At 37.3% G+C, this 22,782-nt stretch overlaps 1 protein-coding gene across 6 annotated transcripts in view; it reads right to left on the bottom strand.

Annotated features, from left to right (window-relative positions):
- Positions 1-2,112: 2,112 nt before the first annotated feature.
- The window catches only part of RAD54B (RAD54 homolog B), a 63,597-nt gene continuing 42,927 nt past the window's right edge, over positions 2,113-22,782 (bottom strand). For 4 of the 6 annotated variants that reach the window (XM_050316747.1, XM_050316757.1, XM_050316794.1 and 1 more), the window contains 11 exons: positions 21,938-22,225; positions 19,284-19,446; positions 18,339-18,564; positions 13,276-13,483; positions 12,721-12,860; positions 11,844-12,134; positions 10,300-10,475; positions 7,870-8,131; positions 6,489-6,555; positions 5,982-6,182; positions 2,113-2,977 (listed from right to left, as the gene is read on the bottom strand). In XM_050316747.1, the coding sequence (XP_050172704.1) occupies positions 2,751-2,977; positions 5,982-6,182; positions 6,489-6,555; positions 7,870-8,131; positions 10,300-10,475; positions 11,844-12,134; positions 12,721-12,860; positions 13,276-13,483; positions 18,339-18,564; positions 19,284-19,446; positions 21,938-22,225 (2,249 nt within the window). In that variant the 3' untranslated portion in view covers positions 2,113-2,750. The remainder of the gene's footprint in view (positions 2,978-5,981; positions 6,183-6,488; positions 6,556-7,869; positions 8,132-10,299; positions 10,476-11,843; positions 12,135-12,720; positions 12,861-13,275; positions 13,484-18,338; positions 18,565-19,283; positions 19,447-21,937; positions 22,226-22,782) is intronic. The other 2 variants (XM_050316766.1, XM_050316785.1) reach the window with 1 other exon arrangement.

Genomic DNA, 22,782 nt, shown 5'->3' with positions numbered 1-22,782 from the left:
CAGGGACTTTTCCTAGGAGAAGTTTCTCACCTATGGGTTAAGAAATTCACATGTCCACTTGCTGCAGTCTGTATGAAAACACTGATTATTATACTGATTACTTGAGTAGGTCGCCTTTTGAAGGCTGCTGCAGACTACTGTGGGAGAATCACAGATGGCACAATAAATTAGAGTCTGTCTTCATGCTTAATATATTTTCAACTACCTATTTTTCCAGTAAGAAGCATAATTTTCCAGGATACATCAAATTTCAGAATCAGATTTTCAATCTGCATCACAGATAATGCCATAATATAATACTGTCTGACCCAAACAACCAAGAAACACATGCACACTTCCACTATGCCCTGAAGCCATGAAAGGTTAATGAGAAGGACACATTTTGCTGGCTGGGTGGACGCTGGAGAAGCTTTCCACTGAGCATCACCATGCAGCTGCCACTGCCGGAGATCTGGGGCAGCCTGGCATAGCAGGGCACAGACAGGGAATCACACTGAAGCAGTAACTTGCACTGTGTGTGTTTGTATAGGCTGCTTTGGCCTTCTTAACCTTGAAGCAACATTACTTAGTGTCATAGCCCACTTCCCAGAGCAATGATCTGAGCCTGGATCACCTTCACACATACAGCAGGATGTGCCCAGGTGCTCCTCTCCTCCAGCATTCTGAGAGCTCCATGGTGGTCCACCACTGGCTTTTAATTTATTTATTTAAAAACTGCCAAAAGGAAACTACCCTGGAGGCCAGCAAACAAAACTGCTTCCCTGTCAGACCTGTGTTCAGCCAGCATGCAGCTCCATCTGTATTGTGTGGGGCAGTGCATGAAGTGGCAGCAAGCACAATTGTCTGAGACAAGACTCCACAGGTGAGGTCAGAAGACCTGCTGAGATACTCCTGAGGGGTTGTGTTCATCAGAGAAGATGAAACACAGACTGGTGTGGATCCCAGAGCAAACTTCTCTTCTATGCCCAGCTTTCCTCAACAGCACTGCCAGTTGGTTTGCTCCAAACCAGAGTGGGCTCATGTGTGTTCAGTGGAGATAACCACGGTCCCACAAACAAATGAGCAAGGGAACCAAACTGGTTCCATGGAACCATACACTTGTTCTTGCAGGTGCAAGAAACCACATACGAGATCAGCATCAGCAGAGAGCAGAGAAGGCTGGCCTGACCCTACAGACAGGGACAGGAGCAAATTTACAGAGACTTATGGGCAGCACAGATCCAAGTAGGACCAGTCTCAAATAATTATTAATTACAAAAATCATCATTATACAGATTCGCTAGAATCAACTTGTGGAGTTACAAAGCTGCAAGCAAACCTTGTCCTTGATAAGCAAAACAAGCTGGGGAACTTTGTCTAACAGCAAACGGGCAACCACAGCACCCAGATAAGCTACCACACTCCCCATGCAAAGGGGAAGAACACACACTTTAACAGTCAGCCTAAAATGTTAGAGAATTAATCTACCTATTAGCATAATTCTAACTGCTACCAAGAACACAATTCGCATACCAAAAAGATGCTCAGAATTGAGGACTTCCTCAATCATTCTCTCACTTTGGTCTTCATTGTTTCCTGTCATTCAGTATTTAGAGTCAAAGAAACCTCAAAAAACCCTCTGAAATAAATTTGGACAGTAAATAGAGGTCAGTGCACATGTCTTTCAGTTCCCAAGCTGCATCAAAATACAAGAAGAATATGTGATTGTGGGTTAGGATGGATTCTGAACTCAGTGACAGTCTAGGGAAAAAGGGAGCACTAACTGTTATAACACGGAGAATAAACCAATTTAAACTGTCTTCTGAAAGTTAGTTGGGCTTTTGACCTCTGTTGTCATGTATACCAAATATCAAGAGGTTGTACATCATGTGACACAATGCAGAATTACCACAATGGTTCTGAAAATTACCCAATCTTCTGCTCTTGTGGGCCTTTCAAAGTACTTCACTTAAAAGCTACAAACTGATTTTGAATGTTTCTGTTTTCAAAGAAGAAGGAAAATATAGTCATTAAAAAATATACCATGAAAATATGTTCAGTACTCCAGCGTTTGACAGAAAGTGTTCTTGAAAAGAGTTCACTAAATGTAGATAAGCTTGCACTCTGCACATCTGAGAAATAAAGTTTATTTTCCCAAGTAAAAGCAACAGGAGAATTTTAGAATATTTTGACACAGTATCAATCTGTGGCCTCGGATTTTTGGACTTCAGTGACTATTGCTCTGAATTTCATCAAGCTGTAAATTCGAGGGTAAAAACATCTACCTTGTTATAAGGCTGCATTTATACAGATATGTAACTTTTCACTGTCACAACAGAAATCCAAACAGAATCTTGTTAACAGCATATACCTGCATACAGCACTGCCTAATCTTGTAAAATTTGGATGAAGAGTTGCCAGCTTTACAAGCAGTAAATCGTTATGATCAAATGGAAACTATAAACCAAAGTAGACTTACAGTAGGAATGTGCATAAAAACAATCTTACTAATTTTGTTATCGAAGGAACAGAAGACTGGAAAGCAAAGTTAGCTTTTAAAATCTGTATTATAATTATAGCAGGAATGATTAACTTAGTAGTAACTGTAATTTTAGTAAATGTAACTTTGTACAAACACCAGGAATCACATTTACTCAGAAACTCATGAGAAACACACAAAACAGAACTAGGCAAAAAGAACAAAAGGTAACTGCACATCAGTTGTTTACTTGGCCAATGACCAGGAGGATGCAAGCGGTAGGGAAAGGCACTTAAGTTTTATTAGGTGGGGAAGTTGAATTGGTTACATTCTGGAAAATGAAAGAAACATTCTCCTTTATCCTTTCAAGGAAAGGATCAGGAAAAATCTGACATTGCCCAGAGAAATGTTTCCACTGCATCAACTGTGACATAGAGAGTGGTTTCTTTGAATCAGGCTTCCCATGGTTTTGTCCAAGCTGGCAACTTCTAGATACAGAAGGCTTTTCTGAGGAAGTATCTGAAAAAAAAAGATGCAGTACACCAATCAGAGAAAAATAAGATAGAAAATTTCAGTCTGAATCAATAAGCCAGTTGGTGATAATAAATGAGAGAAAACAGAACAGCATATATAATCCTTCTGTGTCAATGAAACCCAAATATATGTATTCACAGTAAGAGGGAGAAGCCTGTTTCTTGCTCAGTGATTGAGTTTATCAAAATCACCATATGCTAGCATAAAGACAAATCCTTTTACACATGGATGGGACAGGAAATATCTTTTCTGGCAATTTCCTTTCCTCTATCTTCCTTAATTCTGTGACATTTGGGCTGCTCCCATTCTTTAAGTAAACCTGAATCTAGATGTATGTTGCAGCAAAGTTCTCACTAGCTTCAGTTTCCTCCCAGAGGAATCATTTCAGCCAGCTAAGAATAGTTTATGTAGCTGTTTCATTGACTCAGCACACTCGATCTGTACACTCTGTACATCCAGATTATGCCAAGTTGTTCAATATACACATAACTATATATCACAGTAAGGAAAAGAAATTGCTGTGAAGCACAAAGAGCTGAATTAACTTTCAACAAAGGATTCTAAAGACCCAGACAGTACCAGGTCATTGCAGAGCATGTCAGAGATTGATGGCTTTATGATTCATCTGATGCATAGGAAAAATGAACAAATTATTTTGGATGGGAAAAAACTGCATCACTGCTGTTACCGGTTTAAAACCTGTCATCAAGTATTTTCACAGCAGCATTATGTGCTCCTTAGGAAAGACCAGTGATGTGAGTAGCATGACTCAGAGTTTTCTGAAGTTTTGAAGAGTCCACAAAGACTCATACATGCAAGACTTTCGTTTTGACTGACATATAGTGCACATTTGAAGTAGACTTGAAATATATTCTTTTACTGGCCAGAAGAAAATTTAGAATAGATGCATTTGGAGATTCTGCCTTCCTAACTCCTTAAATTATAATAAGATGAGGTAAAACAATAGGCTTACAGTTCTGTAGCTGATCTGAAGGCCAGCAGAATAGCAAGCAACACATCTGCATGATCCATGCACAGGTAATTTTCTCCTTTCAAGGCCCCTGTAGTTTCCTAAAGTGTGTGAATGGACCACAGGAGCTTGGTCAAGAATATCCAGTCTTACTGGTGTAAATCTAATGGAGATCATTATGAAAAGCTCATATTTTTTGAAGCCTTTATTATATTTTTTGGCTCCTCTTTAGTTTATCTTTTGAATCACACTTGCTAGAAATGGATGAGACAAATCAATGTGAGTTCTTGGCTTTTCTGTGCAGAGATGTTCCCTGATGCAGTAATTTGACAGTTTTCTGTTCTTAGGAAAGGCAGAGACCAACTAGTGGTAGCTGCATTCTGGGGTGATCAAACTGAAGACCATGACTCCAAACAATTTCACTAGGGAAACGATGAGCCAGCTTGTCCTCTGCTCTTTAGAAAACTAACCTTCCCCTCACTCTATCATTACCACCACCAAGAATGGCCTTCAGGCTTTTCCTCAATTTACTGCCAAAAGCTTCTGTTCACTGGGACCAGGATATAATTACCCTCGAGGAAGTCCCAGTTATAGAATCCAAGAGACCAGTGCTGTGGTTGAATTGATGAAACCAAGATGTGTTCAAAGCGTAAGATAAGAAGTCAAGAGTGTTAATACAGTTGCAGAATGCCAAATAAAATTACATGCACCAGCGTTCACCACACTGACAACACAAAATTTCTCGGGATTTCTGCAGTCCAGGAGCCTCACTGCACGCCACTGAGAAAATGCAGCTAACATTTAACATGAAAGGTGCCTTTCCCACACAGATCCTGTAATAGTACCTAAGTGGAGGCTGGTATATTTTAGAACATCACTTACGCAAAAACAGAAGGTCTAATTTTTCAATCATTAAAGAAAGATACAAAGATGATTTAATCAGCATGTGGAGCAAAAATAAAGGAGACAATTAAATTCTTATGGCTACAGAAGCCCTGTGCTTACACTAGCCAAGTCCTCCCCATTCTGGGTAGAATGAGATGAGAAAGAAACAGAAGCTTAGCCTATCACCTGAAAACATGCAAACCATCAAGCAAAATAGTCTCGTATTGGGTCCACATTACTTTATTTCTTGCCCATGTCTATTGAGAAGACACGCTCTTGTACCCATTTCTTGAGTCCTTTTTATTGAGGTATTTCTAAATTATTGCATTTAGAAGACATCAGTATTGGCACCTCACTATCACACCTGTAAACAGTGTACATGGATATTTCATGCCCAAAGCAAATATACCAGAGCAATAGACACTCTTTCCTTTAAGAAACTAGATGAGCTATAAAAATTAAAATGGATAAGATGCAAACATGCCTTATGACAATTTATTTTTTTAACCCTTCTCCTAACTTAAAGCTATATACCTGTATGCAGCAAGGTATGAAACCAAATTTGATATGCCAAAAGAACAGGAGACAGGTTCCTACAGAAAGGATAGAGGCAAATATTTGCAACCTGGCTTTACAACTGCCAGGAAGTCTTCCAGCATTTCTCAAATAACTATTTTAATCATCCTGCATCAGCTTTAGTTAATAGCTCAGAAATGAAGGCTTATATGCAATGAGCTGCTGCAGATCTTCATCTGGTATAGCTGCCCTCAGATAACCTGTTTTTTAACTAGCCCTTACCAGCTACTCATTACCATCCTTGAATATTTAGAAACAGAACACCATATTGTGTCATTTGATTGTAAGGAATCATTAGTTGAGCTGGACATAGCTAATTCCAATTAAAAGGCATGATAAATGAACTGGTTGTTACTGCAAGGAATTTATCTCTTCTCCTCTTAGTTTTGTCAAGGGCTCCTATGGATTAGATAAACCAGCCAATATTAGAAAGACCCCATAATGAACTTCACTATTTAAATCCTATTTTACTGAGTAACAAGGTTTTCTCCAGAGATAAACTGTATATTCAGAATGGATTCCCCAGCAATGGCCAGAGATAAAGAAAAACAAACTCACTTTGATGGTCAATCTTTCCCATACAGTTGCACTCAAGCAAATCATGAGTTACACAGCTGGAATCTTCATGAAGAGTAAAGAGATTTTTAAGCTCCTCAATGGAAAAATGGATGTGCTCAGATGTCTTGGAAAGGTCTACAACTGCCCCGGAAAGGTCTTGTTTGCTAATCTGTCTTTGATAAATCTTTTCTTCTATTGAGCCTGTATTGAAAAAAGAAAAATACATAAATTGGGATAATCTTTGACCAGTATTTGCAAAGAAGAAGTCAAATCCATTTCCTGATAACAATATACATAGAAAATGCTAAACCACTATTTTCAGTTATTTAAGCAAGAGCAAAGCAAAGGCAAATGAACAAATGCGTTGTCTCCGTTTTAACTGAATTCAGAACAAATAATGTGTTTTTAAAGATCGAATGATTTCCAAAAACACTCCTTCCCTTTCTTTTATGGACAAAATTTCAACAGCTGCCTCACTCAAGGGTAAGTCTGAGCACCATCTCTGACCTGTGGTTAGCAGCCTGTAGATATGTACAGTATGTTTCTGACCATCTCTCCACACTCTAGCCATTGCCTGTGGAAGCAAAAAGATGAAGGGCATTAACAGCTTAATCCACAATGATATTTTAACTAAAATTGGTAGCTTCCACTGATTGAATTACCAGTTCCACTCACTTGTTCAAAAATATGTTGTCTGAATAACGCATTCCTCAATAACTGACTGGTTTTGTGAGTTTTCTGGTATTAAGTATAAACAGTTTTGAAAATCTAATTTACTTTCTGCCATATATGCTCCTCTTTCTCTCTGTACCCTATAGAAGGAAAGTGGGGGTTTCAACTCTTTCCTGCCAGAAGTCCCCTCTTCACATTTATTTTCCAAGCACTAAAAACCATTTAATATTTCAGGAATACTCCTTGTTCGCCCACATCTCCAAAATGGTTTTTTTGCCACAATAGGTCTTTAAAAGTGACTTTTCCATTTCTTTTAAAAGTACAAAAATGGTAGTTTGTATCCCCTTTATTTCTTCAACAAACGGAATGTAAAACTGAGTACTGCTATATGATTCTTTTCAAAATTGCATGGGTTACACCTACAGACTGGGTAGAAGCACCCACAATATGGTTTGCAGTCTCTGGCAACCTGTAGCAATTTTGCCTGATCTAGCAGACTGTTTCAAGCAACAAGACAAGTGACCACATGAGGGTACTAAGTCACCCTTGGAAGAGGAGCAGGGCCAAGAATCGGAGCTTATTTCAAGTATTAAGCACACAGCATTGCTCCACAATAAAAAGTTTCTTACCGAGTTCATAAAAAGATTTTTTTAATTGTTATTGTTAAGAACTATTTTAACTGAACACTCTTATGCCAACTAAATAATCCCTTGAGGCGAACAGTGCCTTTACAAGAATAGCACAGCATTGGCTTTGTTTTCTTTCTTTTGGCATCATAGCCATGTGATTTTCTCATTCTTGTAATTCTGATCAGAATCTCTCACTTTTTCTCAGGGATTGCAAATCAACAGCAACATTTCCTATGCAATCTAATGCTGTTTTCTTTTTCTTTTTAGAAACACAGCAACTCTCCAGTTAAAAAGATGTCAGGAGACAAAGAGGATACATGATTCACTCCTCCAAAGAAATCAGAATTTAATCTTTTTTTTTTTTTGTTTTTACTGCAAGAGGCTTCTAATGATCCCAATATATAGGATATGCCAGATAAATATTTCTTCTTTTCTTCTCAGAAAAAGCTTTCCCTAAGTATTGTACTTGTCCAGACGCAGTGTGATAACTGGGAAGCAATAAGACACATAAAGACAGGCAATTCAAAATCAATCAAGAATTCATTTGATGCCCATCCCAAACCACACATACACAGCTGTTATCAGACCTGAATATCCGTAGCTGGATTCCAGTCGATGTCATACAGGATCAAATGTGATGCTCCAACCAGATTCAGTCCTACTCCACCAGCCTTTGAACTCAGCAAAAAGATAAAAGCTGGACTGAATTTACTATTAAAAGTATCGACAATTTGTTGTCTCTGGGAGACAGGGGCATTTCCATCAAGTCTAGTATAAGAGTATCCACAGCGTTTGCACGTCTCTTGTAGTACGTTTAATGTCTGAGTGTAATTGGATACCAGTACGACTCTGCCAAACAGTAAAACAACGTTATCATCTTACACTATGCTAAAATTCAAGTCCAATAACAAATTACTGAAGACACCTAAGAAAATAAAATTAAAAGTCAAGCAAAAATTACACATTAACCTGAGGTTACTTTTATTTCCTAAGAAATAAAACATATCATATTAATTAGAATCACATACTAAATCTGGATGCCTTATACCTACTGTCAACCGTTCAAATGTTAAATAATTTATGCTTCCCTTTGCAACAGAATTTGGCATAATGCACAGATTGCAGGGATTCAGAACCAATCACAAAGAGAGATTTTTCCAAAAATAATCTCTGTTTTTACAAAACAGCTGTTGTTAAGGCAGCATTTGCAGAGGATGTTGTAGGAGCTAATAAATAATATATATATGACTCCACTTACTCAAAAAGCTACTAAGAACTCCTGTAGAAAACTTCAGAAAATTCTAACAAGCAACATACTGAAAGTTGAGTAGGAAAGTTGAGATTCTTTCTGACATTTTATGACTGAAAAGAACTGGGATGGAGGCTAGTGAAAGACACCATAAACAATACAGTTTATGGTACGCTGGTGTTATTTTTTTGAAAAACAAAATAAATCTGATCCCTTACACTAATGACCCAAACAATGTTAGTGTATTTTCTCTGAAATTTTCCTAAATAAGTTTCAGAGATCTGCAAATCTAAAATTTCTATCCTCCCAGATATTGAGGATGATTCTACTAAGTAAACAAATATCTTTTGAATTTAAGCCATAAATAAAATAATAGGGACAGTTAGGGCATTTTCTGCCAGATCTTGTTCGGAGGTCTTTTGTAATCTAAACTAGATGTAACAAATTTCATTATTTTTAAAAATATTTGTGATTAAAAACAAGTTCTGAAGAACTAGACAAATAATTTAATGAAAAAAATAAAAATACTAAGATTTTTAAAATGTTTCAGAATGTTTTTATTATTACACTTTACAACTGAACTACATCCAAGACTTGTTTGTAAAGACTTTGCAAAACTTCTTATTTTCTTCTCAATCAGCACCACATTCACACCTTTGTTTTCCCTCAAAAATAGAATATGAACTTCAGAAGAGGACCAGAATTGAGTCTGTACATTGCTAAAACTACTTAGTACCCATGAGAGCAGAGAAACAAAAGAAAAAGGAACATGAACAGCACTGAATTAAATCAACAAAACTTAAAGGTGTAAAATAATGCCTCAACAACAGCTGTAACTCAACATCTCCAACAGTACTGCTACAGGGAGATGTGCTTTTTATTGATACCCTTGGGTTTTTTGACCTACAAGAAATAAGGCTAGTACTTTGGATATTTAGCTGTCACTGGTCTCAATGGATTCTAGGTATATCAACTCCAACAACGGGCTCATCTCTCTGATTTGTAAAAAGAGAATATCTTCATATTGCATGACATCACTGTCAAGAGATCCCCTGTTACTTCCCACTAGTGAATTACAACACGTCCTATTTAAGCATCAATTGAAATAAAAGCTAAATACTTTTGGAACAACTGGGCTTTAAGGTCTGAGTCCATAAAAATTATTATGTGACGCCAGGTCATGTGAGATTTCCACAAATCAGCAATTGCACAGAAATTAATCATGTGCATCCTATTACCCCATGATAAACAGAGGTTTTCCTACATGCCAGTGGCATACCACAGGGGAAATAAGTTGTTGCTGTGCAAGTTCTTCTGTTGAGACTGGTTGCCCTGAACAGAAAAGGCAGCGAGCACTGAGCAGTTAAGAATGATTAAATAACTTATAATCTAATAATGAAATTATTTTAGTGCAATGTAATAGATTGATACATCTCAAAGAGATACAAAGCACTGGAAACTCTCTGCAAGCGAAGCTAATATACTACAAGGGCTGTAGCAAATTATCTTACTTGCTGGAATTTGGTGTGAAAAATACAACTATTTCTACATGGAAAAAATACGAAGAGCATCTTTGGAAATTATGTCAGCTGCAAGTCCCAGTTAAATAAGAAAGAGCCAGGACTACAACACATAAATACATTTGGCACCTCTGCAAATACCTGCAATGACTTTATTTTGAATGTTATGCACCTATGCACTTGAAAAGCAAATCAATATCCAGAAGGTCACTCCCATTACCTCCCTTCTAGCTTTCTTTCACACTTGCCTTTCAGAGGAGTTGAGCTCACGGATTGCAGCTAACAACTTCACCAGCACCTGCAATTTTCCTGAATCAGTTTCAGAGAAAGTATCCGGAGTATAATCTTGTGGGAAGACATCTATTACACCTTCATAGAGGCTGGACTCATCGTGTTCCTCAGACACAGGATCACAGCTTTTATCCTGTTAAAAATAAAAGGATTAAAGTTCCATACCCCTTCTAACTTTTTTTTTCTTTTTAAACTTTGCTGTATTTTTATTACAACAACAAAAGGAGGCATCAAAAGCTGCCAGAAAGTAGTGTATCATGTGAGCATGACAACCTCTCAACACTGGACTGAAAGCGAAATTTTAAAATACCATGAGTGTTCATTTTGGTTTACACCCTCTAACCTAAGACACTGCTTGCAGCTGAGTAGAGAGTTGAAATACTTAAAACTGAAAAAATGTATACAACTTCTTTATTTAAACAACCACACAAATATAGATCCAGAGAATAAACCCGTATCTAAACCTTGGGAGTGAGGAGGAAATCAATACACTGTTTATTCTTTCTAAATCCCATAATGTTCTCCATTAACTTCCTACTCATTCACTCTGTTTAGAAAAATACTGTCATTAAGATTCAGTTATACAACTGGAAATGAAGAAAAGCTAGCAAGCAAAACCAATAAAATAGAAGAAATACAGGTAATATCTTGCTATACTTAGAAAATCAATGTTTCACAGGGAGGAAAAAGGCAGACTAAATGTCAAACCACAATGGCAGTAAATTACTTGCACATACAGTCCTTCCCATCCCTGTATTTTCTGAAGGCTTACGCTTTTGCATATGAAAAATTTCTAATGCTTATACTATGAAGTAAAGGCAATGAGCTTTCCTTGGCAGTGCTGAAAATTACAGGGAAGTCTGTGCTGTGGACATTCCTACAGTCATGAAGTATATGTCCTTTAGGAAAGATTTACATTTCCACACACCTTACTTGGAATTCAAATAGTGGCCACAGAAGTTACTATTACCAAGTTCTAATTATCATATTATTGACCTACAGGAATGAGAACATTTCTATAGAAATAACAAGGTGTACAGCACGATAGGATCCCAGGAGAAGTGGAAATGGAGACATCCAATCTTGAGCCTGCAGCTCCCAATGTCACTGAGCTTGAGAAAGTGAAATTATCACGTGGACAGGGAGGATTCAGAGGAACCAGCAGACAAAGTACATACAGTAATCTCTAGTTATCTCTAGTGTTCTTTGTAAAATTCACATTTACAGGTATTTTCTGGATATATTCAAAGACAAGATTAAGAAGGAAAATACATAGGGAAAAAATATACCATAAGGTAATAGGAAACTGATGAGATATCTTCCCTGAGTACATTCAGATTTCCTAACATTTGTTTGTGAAAGCAGATTTCCTAAAGCAAGTTGGATGTGAGAGTATGGAAATGACCTTAAGTGACATGCACATTGACCATAACATAGTTTTAGTGACCTTTGTCTGCTGAAATGGCTAATTGCAGGCACCCACCCCTATGCAAATGGATACCTTTATAGCTTTAAGCAGAAGACATGGATGATTGCAAAGTTTTTTCAAAGCTCCTATACATATTAGGTGAGGACTGTTTTCTAGCCTGCCTTGTAAACAGGACGTAATAACTCGAGAACTAAGCAGTTTTCGATACAATTCGAGTTGCAGTGCTGTTGGTCGGCAGAAGATTATGCTCTCCTTTTTGGGGGGTAGAAATTTGTTAATAACCTCCTGTGTTCGCCTTAGAATAAAGAGTCCAGTGAGGCGTGTGAGTTCTGCTGCTCTTTTTTCTCCTAATTCCTTTTCCTCCTAAAAGAACAAACCACAAAATTAATTATAATCTTGCCTTTCATCAGAATAATGTTCTGTATTATTTTAATTAGGTATGTAAATAAAGTTTTAAAAGTATGATACCACTTTCTGACATGGGACTGTAATGACCAATTCTTCTCCAATTAGTATCACTGCATTGGCTTACTTCTACATCAGGTTTCTAAAGTCTTAAAAAAAGGAAAATAACGTCCCAGATGACATCTAAGGCTTGAATTATATTCTAGAATTTCTCAAGGTGCAATAAAATCATGCAGATTTCGCAGTGCTGTGGAGAAACTAAGCATTAATGAAGTATTCTCACATGGCATGTCACATGGCATTTTGGGAAATGCAACTGTTGGAAGAACAATTGTTGCCTGCAAATTACCAGGTAGCTGAAATGAGGTGATCTCAACATGCATGTACTCCTTCTCCTTTGGAGAACAAGTGAATTTACTTCAAATAGGAAGGTGAAAAGCTTCTGTTACTATTAGTAGCTTCAGTGAGCTTCACTTTATTCCACAGAAAGCAAATTTCACATTGCTGTCTATGAGTTTTCTTCCGCATTTTTTCAACAAAGTACCTTTGCTGCTGAAGGTTCTCTAGATCTGACAATTGGTTCCTCATATATCTTCCTATATGTGGATAAAGAACCAAGTATTCCTGGATTAACAAACTCTATTAACGCATAAAATTCTTGCAAGTCATTTTGGATTGGAGTACCTTGAAAAAAAAATAATAATTCTGCATTCAATAATTTTTTCTTTAAACTGATGAAAGTGCAACTAGATACTGCCCTCCTAACTAACAGACTCTGCATATAATTTTCTGACAAAGGAATTTAAAAAGTCAAGTTCTAAATCCATTTTATTAAATAACTACAAAGGAAAACAATAAGTGTATGCAAACAGAGTCCTGCTTTCCTTATAGACATTCCCAGGCTCCTTGCTTGCCCCTGGACACTGACAAATTTTGATTTTATTTAAAAAAACATTAGAAATAACCTGTTTTTACTGCATTCAATACCCATTGTCAAAATTCATATTGATCTCCTGCCATACATAGAATACCTTTTTCCTTTTATGCAACCTAGCACTACTAGCATAGCAAAATATTAAATGTAACTAAAGATACCAACCAGTAAGGATAATTCTCCTCTCACAAGACAGACTGGTGAGGGCTGTAGTTGTCTTAATAGTGCTATTTTTCAGACGATGTCCTTCATCACAGATTAGGAGGTTAAATTCTACAGCCTGAACTTGATCCAAAGATCGCAGCAGCATCTCATAACTGATTATCATAACTGAATAAAGTGGAGAGCCAGTGAATTCTTCTACTTTGTGGTCCTGCAGGCATAAAGAAAAATACATCATACAGCATACATCTTTGGAGATCACTCATTATATTCCTTAAATATCCAGTATCCAGAGAAATTTCTTCTAGCATGACACATTTACTATCTCCTTCACAAGTCTGGATTATTGATTCTTTTCTAATTTGCAAAGGAAATATGGAACCTGATACAGCAATTTAGAGTTTTACCACCTCATTAAAAGAAAATTTATTATTCTTTGAGGCCTTCAAATCCTCCAAGACACATTACTGTGAAGGTGAAAAGCACAGACTTCCTGCAACAGCTTCCCAGTGCTGGCATTTGGGTAAGCTTCAACTGAATAATTAAAGCAGGGATAACAAAGAGACTCCCTGTACATTCACTTTGGGATTTCAACCTGCAAGGTGCAGTTATGTGGTCCTGTAGGAAGTTACTGCATTCTACCAAAATTCCTCTTGCAGCTTTGAATTGAATATTATATTATTGAATATTATATTATATAAATATTATTGAACCTATCGAATACGTTTTAGGTATCAGATTATAGAAGAGCAAAGTGAACTTTGCTCAGAGCTTAGTTGGGAGGGATTCTGTGGGAAGCTTCCATGGAGGGTAAAGGAACTCACAAGTGCTGTGAATTTTTCAAGAACATTCTCCTGGAAGAATGAAAACAGTTCATCCCCTTTAAGGATAAGGGAAGTAGGTGGAGCAAGAGACCTCCTTGGCTTAACTGCAAGCTTCTGCATCTGACTGGAAAGTCTGTCACAGGGGAAAAGTCTGAGAGAACTGGGTTTCTTCACCTTGAGAAAAGAAGGCTTAGAGGAGACCTTATCACCATGATCCAATATCTAAAGGCTGGCTGTAGAGAAAATTGAGACTTCCTTTTTACCAGGAGTCACATGGAAAAAGACAAGGGGTAATGGGTACAAATTATTCCTGGAGAGATTCCAATCAGACACAAGAGGAAAATTTTTCACAATGAAAACAATCAGCCATTGGAATAATCTACCAAAGGAAGTGGTGGGTTCCCCAACACTGGGCACTTTGGAGATTTGGCTGGAGAGGGTGCAGGGCCATCTTGGCTAGACCATGCTTTTGCAAAGAAAGGCTGGATCAGATTACAGAAACACAGAATATTCTGAGTAGGAAGGGACTCACATGGATCATCAGGTCCAACTCTTAAATGAATGGCCCATGCAGGGATCAAACCCACAACCTCAGTGTTATCAGCACCATGCTCTAACCAACCGAGCTGATCTCAGAGAGGATCCTTGAGGTCCCTTCCAACCTGGTATTTTGTGATTATTCTATCATTTACTTTGTTACTAGCCCTTAACACTGATGGGTTGGCAAACAGGTAAGGGCACTCTGGGACTCAGAAAATAGAGTCCCTAACCAGCCCCAGAAAATGTCTGTCTACTGGTTGATTTCTAAACCTGGTACTACTGGACACAAAATGTCTGTGAGCATCTCCTCTTGAACATACCACTCAAGCCCTTTTCCTTCAATAGACACAAAGAATTTTCATGTTTATTGAAGGAAATACACACACTGAATAAAAACTCATTGTAATGGGACAGCGAGCTTCTTCCAAAAAAGGCTTCCTATAAATACTTACATTTCTGTGCAGACTTGGGAATGTACTAGAGTTGTTTACCTGTGTTGCAATTATGCATAAAAATGGAAAAATCTACTCTGGGCATGTCCCTTACCTTTCGGCTTGGCTCCAGATGCCAATTTCCTGCATGCATCTTCCTACTTCCTAACAGAGTTCACTAACTAAACAGGCCATGGGTGCAGCTGACAAGCTGAAGAACCTCTTTAATCATGACAGCAAATCAAGCTAGAACCTCAGGAGATATTTTTATTTCCAAACAAGATCAGTTACCAAACACAGACAACTAAGTCTGGAGCCAGATGGTGTAATACACTGTAAAAGCAGCACCACTTAATTATCACAACCTTTAGAGCCCCCTAGCAGGTGAATCAGATGAATCTATGGGACGAATCTGGCACGTTAATCTCACAAAGTACCTTGAGGTGGATCAATCCCCCACATGCTGCTCACAAAGATGCCCAGCACATGCTGAAAGAAGCCAGGAATACTGAGGAGCAGGTAACAAGGGCATGCACCTATTTCCCCAGGTGTTTGGGACTGGATTTGAGCATTCCTATTATTTCCAGGACTGTAGTTAACTGACTGTTTTCTGGACATATTTTTACTGACATTTTTAAAAAAGGAGCGGAAAATTTCCCAACACATGAACAGAGACAGAGAGAAGCCCTGTAGACAACACCCAGTGTTGTCCCTGCCCAGTATTCAGGTCCACATTGCAGCCTTGAAGACAGAGGCAATGCCTCTCTGAACTTCTCTTGCAATGGTCAAGCATCAGAAGACGCCCAGAGTTCAGAAAACATATTGTTTTCCTACACTTTCAGGCTATGAGCTGAGACTGCAGGGAGAGTGCTGAGGCACTGGGGAACAGCCTCCAACATTCCTCCCCTAGTAAATCATCAACTCTTCTGGACTGTTTGAACCCCTTAAAAAAAAAAGCAGGAGAATCCTGGCATTTTGTGAGTACCCTGCAGACAAATATAATATATTTCTGCCTGTATATAAAACCAGCAGTGGATGATGGACTAGAAATTAAAATAAATTTACAAGATAATTTCAAGTAATTAATTCATTCCCTTAACTGGCTGCAAGATATGTCTGTATTATAGCCTCCATTTTCACAATTACCCAAAGTGACTTGACAGGTTTAAGAGAGTTGCCTGGAGCCACATATGGAGCAATTGTCAATCAGTATTAGAACTCCATAATGTCCCAGACTTCCTCTTTGAATAGACCTTTATTTGCACTAGTTTAAAGCCAATGTAGCTGGTGAAGTGTAAATTCAAAAATGCTGAATCATAAATAATGTAAACCTACAATGAATTATTTTTCAAGATTTTTTGACTTAAAAAATAAATCAAAACAACCCCAGTAGAAGCGATACACATAAGACACATAAAGGAATACTTCTCTCAGACACATCTCAAATGGTGATAACCTAAAATCAATTTTTGTGGGAATGCCTTCATTTGAAAAGAGATGTCCTCTACATGACATTTGCATTTTAACAGAATTAAACTGTAATCACATTTTGAAAGCAGATAATGGTCTGGTGTTTTGAAAAGTCTGTTACTGAGGGGCTTGGGTCAGGTTGTGGTGTTTCAGCATGAAAGTGAGGAAAACATTTTAAAACAGCTGCCAGTTCTTTAAATATATTCCTCAAAGGCAAGAAGATAAAAAAACCATTTAAGATAAGTTCTTCCTTTTGAGTTATACTGGAGAAGTAACAGTATGGTAATTGATGTTTTTCCAGAGAAGACAGACAGTAAATTATTTTGAAATACCTCATTACACCCCAGGCAAGTCATATTGTGTCTTCCTTTTGCATGACAAAGTATTCTTGCTTTTTGGGAACAAAATCTTAAAAGCTGCTGAGTGTCCTCAATCAAATGGGTCCAACAAGAGGGGTAAGAATAGTAAAGTTATTTCAATTTAAAGAAAATGCAAGCTACTGTCATTTTGAGCCATAGTAACTGTCATCAAATTCAGGCTTTCTCCTCACAGCATTATTCAGAAAAAAAAGCAATAAAACATTCAGTTATCTCTCACTACCTTTCCAGGTAAAAATGCTGCCATATTATACATTGCCTTGTATCTGCTTCTTTTAGAAACCTCTATATTTCTCATCCTAATCTATATTACATCTCCTAACAAGTCAGTTTGCTTCATTTTCACATCTTGAAACAAGCTACTAAGAAAAGCAAATGATGCCAAGTGCACCTATACATGTAGATTGTCTTGAGTGGAAGATCAGCCACTTCAAGAGTTCTACATTAATGACTGGAATTCAAAGAAATAATTATTGTTACAAAATTTTCCACACTCTACCAAGAAGTTAAAAAACAGGTTGAAAACTTCCATTTCATCTGAAATATTCACTCTTCCATACAGGCAATAAGGATAATGTAAGAAACTAAAGGCAAATCTGGTTGATATAAGAATTGTGTGACCTCTAGAATGAAGTACTATTTGTTTCTTCAAGCTACTAGTATGGAACTATTAGATTAAAAACTAATTTTGGAACGTAAATATCTTTATCTCTGTTGCAAGCACCAGTGCAGGTACTATAAGCTCTCCACTTTTTTGGAACTGCGCGATGTTAACACCAGCAGGAACAGCTTCACTGTAGGAGGGGACAGGGATGAGCATCATCACTCTTCTTAATGAGATTTGTACTCGTCTGCATTCTTCTAGAGATGAGAGATATTCAGATTACCTAACACTGAGACTCTAGGCTTGGTAACTCATGTGACCTTAAAACAACCCTAGAGAAATCTGATTCTTGACAGTGACAGTAAAGGGAATAACCTTCTGAAGTAACCAAAACACATAGTCGACACAAATCAGAAGTTTTCAGTACAGAACAAAAGCAACTGCCACAGAAACAGAGTACAAAGTAGATGCTCTGGTACGTCAGGCAGTGAAGGTGGGCACTTTGATAGAAAACAGAAAACTCCTTCAACTGAAGAGGCAGAAGGAGAAGTGTGAGACCTTTTACATCTTCACAGGGGAAACCTAAGGAAAGATAAGACAGACATGCTACACAGGCAGGTGAGCTTGAGTTATGACCTGGTTACTGACAGCTAAATGCCCATATGGACAATTACCTGAGGAAGAAATAAAGTATTACAAATAAATATTAATGGAGAAATTACTAGGTTTGGTCTGTAGTTAAAAAAAGGGGCGAAAAAAATCACAGTTCCTATATTCTGAGCCAAACATGACCTAATCCCCTTTTGGAAATAAGTATTACCTGATCAACTGTAAAGACTTTGATCCTTTCACTTCCCAACCATTTCTGAAATTCTTTTTTCCAGTTTTTTACCAGACTCCCAGGGGTGACAATTAGTGCTCGCTTTAGTACAGGTTTGCATCCATAGGGCCCTTGACGCAGAAGAGTCCAGACAAGTGCAATGCATTGCAGTGTTTTCCCTAAGCCCATTTCATCAGCAAGAATAGCTCCAAATCTGCCACTAACTCTGTAAGACACAATGAGGCAGTGGTAATATTTTAAAAGACATATCTATAATTATTTACAACTGGTTTAGGGATTTGCCTCTTTGCAAGAGCAAAGGGTTGTTTTCTGAAGTATAAAGAACCTGTTTATACTTACTATGCTCTACTGTAGGTTTTCATTCAGTTATACCAGAAGATCTTAGAGTGAAAATCCTTTTCTACATTATTGCATTAGTCCTCCAAAACTAAAGAGTTTTAATCTACTTTTAGAATTAAAAATATTATCCAATATTTTTAAAAGTTGTGTATACCTTAAGGAATCTAAGACCCAAGAAAACACTTTTGGAAACAGTCCTGTATTTTTCAACAGGTTGGCAAAACAGCTTGTTTATTCTAAATGTCTGAATTATAAATTACATGAATCACGATGAATTCTATGATTTATAAATCCCAGAAAGCAGTGTTCTTCAGCATGGGTTTGACTGTATCTGTGTGTACAAGACTTGGTATTTCCAGACAGGCCATTTTGTGCACTAGCTTCTCATCACATCTGGCAAAATCACGGCAAGCACGATGAAACATTCGGATCAGAAAAAACTTCTGCAGCCTTTACTGGGAAAAAATTACTAATATTAATTAATTGTAAAACAGCTCAAATCTTCCCATTCAAATTGTCAAATTTCTCACATGGGCATGAAAATATTATGGGTATTGAAAGACAAAAGGATAACTATCTTCTTACCTTATTCCCATTATACATTCATATAGAAATATAATTCCTTCTTTCTGATGTGGTCGGAGATTATTTGCAATGTAAGGATCTACAACTACGTCCACCACTGGTAAACCAGACTTATTGAATGCCCACTGATGACTTGCATTTGGTCGTGGCATAACTAGAGAATCTGAAGTTCAAAGCATATGTGAGTATTGAACAAAAACATTTACTTTAGTCTGTTAGCAAAGGGTATTATTTCTTTAACTCAGCTGCAGAATAAAGTAATGATATAATGACTGTTAAAGATACTGTTTAATACATTGACCATTCTCAGACAGAAAATGCATTTACAAAGTACCTAGATTGCTTTCTAAATAAAAAATCCTTTTACAAAGGTTTTCCAAATAGTTTGCATTTTTCTTGAAGGTAAAGGTGATAAACTGAGACATTTGAGGGTTTTTTTTTATGATGGGTAAAACTGCCTACCTAATAAATGTTGCATGATGACTTTGAATGCATAGGTTTAAACCAGAAGAAGTTCCAAAACACTTCTGAATTGTAAGTTTAAGAAAAAGAACATAAATAATGACCTGCATAAAGTCTAGACACTACATTTCAAGGGGATATTCTTGTAGTTGTCCAGAAAAGATTTCTCTGCCTGAGAAACAGAGGCAAAAGGCACTGATGTGTTAAAGAAAAATAGGCAAGGATTGAGCATGAGCTGACAAAGGCTGCCACAGTGCATGAATAAAAGAGGTTGACAAGTTTGAAGACCTACAGAGACAAAGAGAGCATGAAGTATTGGGCTACCTCTGAATAGCAGTTTTGCTTGCCATAATTTTTTTACAAACTAACGTCCTAATTCTGCTACACAGTGTCCATATTGGGTTGCTTCTATTGATGCTACACACCTTCACTGAAAAGTTGTATCATCAGAAAACAGAATGAGAAAGCAATTTATAGCTGCTTGTAGTCTTATGTCACTAGAGTAGATCTATATTGATAATTTATTCATGTGAATAGGTTGGTTGAAGGCTTGTATCAGTCAGGGAGATTTTGTTTCCGACTGACAAGGGGCTGAGTTCTGATGGATTACATCAAACAGCAAGTGTATATATTTAAGAGCCAGTGATGACCAAAAGATAACTTTTCTGACAAAAATTTGGATGAAAATGGGGAATAAACAAGGCTTGGGTGAAAATGGACTAAAAGCTTAGAAATAATATGTGCAAGGTGCAGCTTTACATCTTTGTCACTGAGCTTTGTTCTGCTGAGAACAGGGATAAATGACTTTCCATTTTGAAAAAGCTGCATTTTAATCAACTATAGTCATAGACTTCAAAATGAAAACCTCAGACTGTTCCTGTGAAGTATCTCAGTAACTTCTGCAAGAAGTTATGCAATCAGGCATTAAATAATGTGATTCCCCTGTGTAACCAAATCTAATGACTGAGAGTCCAACCTACTGATGTGTTGAGGGCTCTCAAAATCTGTTGGGAATTATTCAAAGTCACCAGAAGAGAAGTCCCGGCAGACAACCAGAATAAAATGTAACATTTTAACAGACTAGTGCAGAAACAAGCAAAGAAGTTAATTTGTGTGTTGAATATATCAGCTTTTTTTCCAGATTTTCAGTTAGAATGCTAATGCAGCATAATCTTGCAACCACAGGAAGGAACATTCTTAGATAAAACATAATCAAATTAAATTCAGACCAGAAGCTAGTGTTAATAAGGCTCCTCTACAAAACACTTAATTATATCACTTATTACCACTTGATTAAGAGTTCATTGTTTATTTACATAGCAGCCAGGAAGCAGCTTTAAAAAGTTCAATATTATCAACATAGGAGGCAAGAAGTAGGACAGAGGTATTATAGTAAGAATGTAGAAAAAAACAGTCTTTTTTTAAAAAAATACGCATTGCTCTGCTTAGTAACATTTTTAAAACTCAGTGGCTCTTCAGTCTGAAAGACAGAGCCACCAGCAGAATACAGCTCCTAAATGGTTTATTACTGACAGACAAAAGAGTATTTCTGTTTAGATAACCACCACCACTTCCTGAAGCTATCAAATATTTATAGGGTCCCTCTTACACAACTGCTTAACCAGCCTGTTTCCACACAATATGTGAACTCTCATGGGTCTTCAGCACACAATGCTTCCAGCACTATAAACCAAAACTTCTGTTCCAAAACATATTGGGTTGAGTTTGGGTGGTGTGGTTACACTCGCTGGCTGTGAAGGACAAGGCACTGTCAGAAGCAATTCTCTAAATCTGGTTCAACTTCTCTATTACTGATTCTCCACTGCAATTACTGTGCTGCTACGTTATGGCAGGGCTTAACTGACCCCAGTGAGAAGCTGGAAATCATCTAGAACTCCTAGCATGTGTCAGATTGTTTCTCTGATCAATAAGTCATTTTCCTTGGCAGAACCCTCAGAAATCACTGTAATGTGTTTCCACAGCCATCTGTAGCAACTATGAGAAACTTTACGCACTGTAGAGTATTTTCCTTGTTAGAAACACACGATAAAATCCTAACGTGGTTAGACACTAGTACTATATGTCACAAATATTTCAGTAATACATCAGAGAACATGAAAATTTTGGTTACACGTTCAACATTTTTTGAGAGCCAGAGCATGTTTAAAGAAACTTAAAAATCTGCATCTTACTTGGAGCATTTGGATCGTGGCGAGGTTTGCAGCTTTGAGAGTCTTTGAACATATTGTCTTTACTACTGGGTTGACAGACATTTTTGAATGGTTTACAGAATGGTTTCATATTAGTTTGAGATAATGCAGTTGGGACCGTGTCATGAGTCCCTATTCCAGCCTGAAAACACCTGCCACTGCTGAAGTCATCTGCTGAAATTACACTCATCACTTCAATTTCTTTTCCTCCAACCATCAGTGTTTGACCTTCATCAAGACTGTCTAGCTCTTTAGCTTTATATCCAGTACCTAAAAGAATATAAAAATTTATGAATTAGGACAACACAGCAAATACTACCTCCTTAACACCACTACTCATCTGCAGGAAGGAAAACCAAAACTGTGAAAAGGTATTTGATTCTGAAACATTTCATTGTTACACATAAAGCCTTTCCCTCCCTAACAGAGATTGACATGAGTGCTAATAATCAGAATTAGGTAGCAGAATGTGTGAGCCACTACTCAAGCCATCCTCATCCACAATCAAGTCTACTGAATGTCAGATAATCATTTAAGAGCATTTGTAAAAACTAGCCTTATATCCTAAAATCAAACAGCTTCCCTTAATGACTATTCTGTGCCCTTTTTCCTTTCTTTCATGCCCCAACACGAACCCCCCTAGCACCTCTTGCTATTGTTCTAAACAGAAAAATTCTACTTTTAAAACAATTCTAAATTAGTTTTTTTACAATAAAAGATTCAGATGCATCTGAAATCTTTACTTCTACACATGCTCCAAAACATATATGCTCTGATTATCGTCAGGATTTATCAGTCAGCTCAAAAGTCTGTGGACTTGATCAGCT

Source organism: Myiozetetes cayanensis, unplaced genomic scaffold (assembly GCF_022539395.1).
Source record: "Myiozetetes cayanensis isolate MyiCay16 unplaced genomic scaffold, myiCay2020 scf1, whole genome shotgun sequence".
Lineage (NCBI taxonomy): Eukaryota > Metazoa > Chordata > Aves > Passeriformes > Tyrannidae > Myiozetetes > Myiozetetes cayanensis.
Note: the sequence above shows the minus strand (reverse complement) of the source record. Positions and strands in the feature narration are given on the sequence as shown.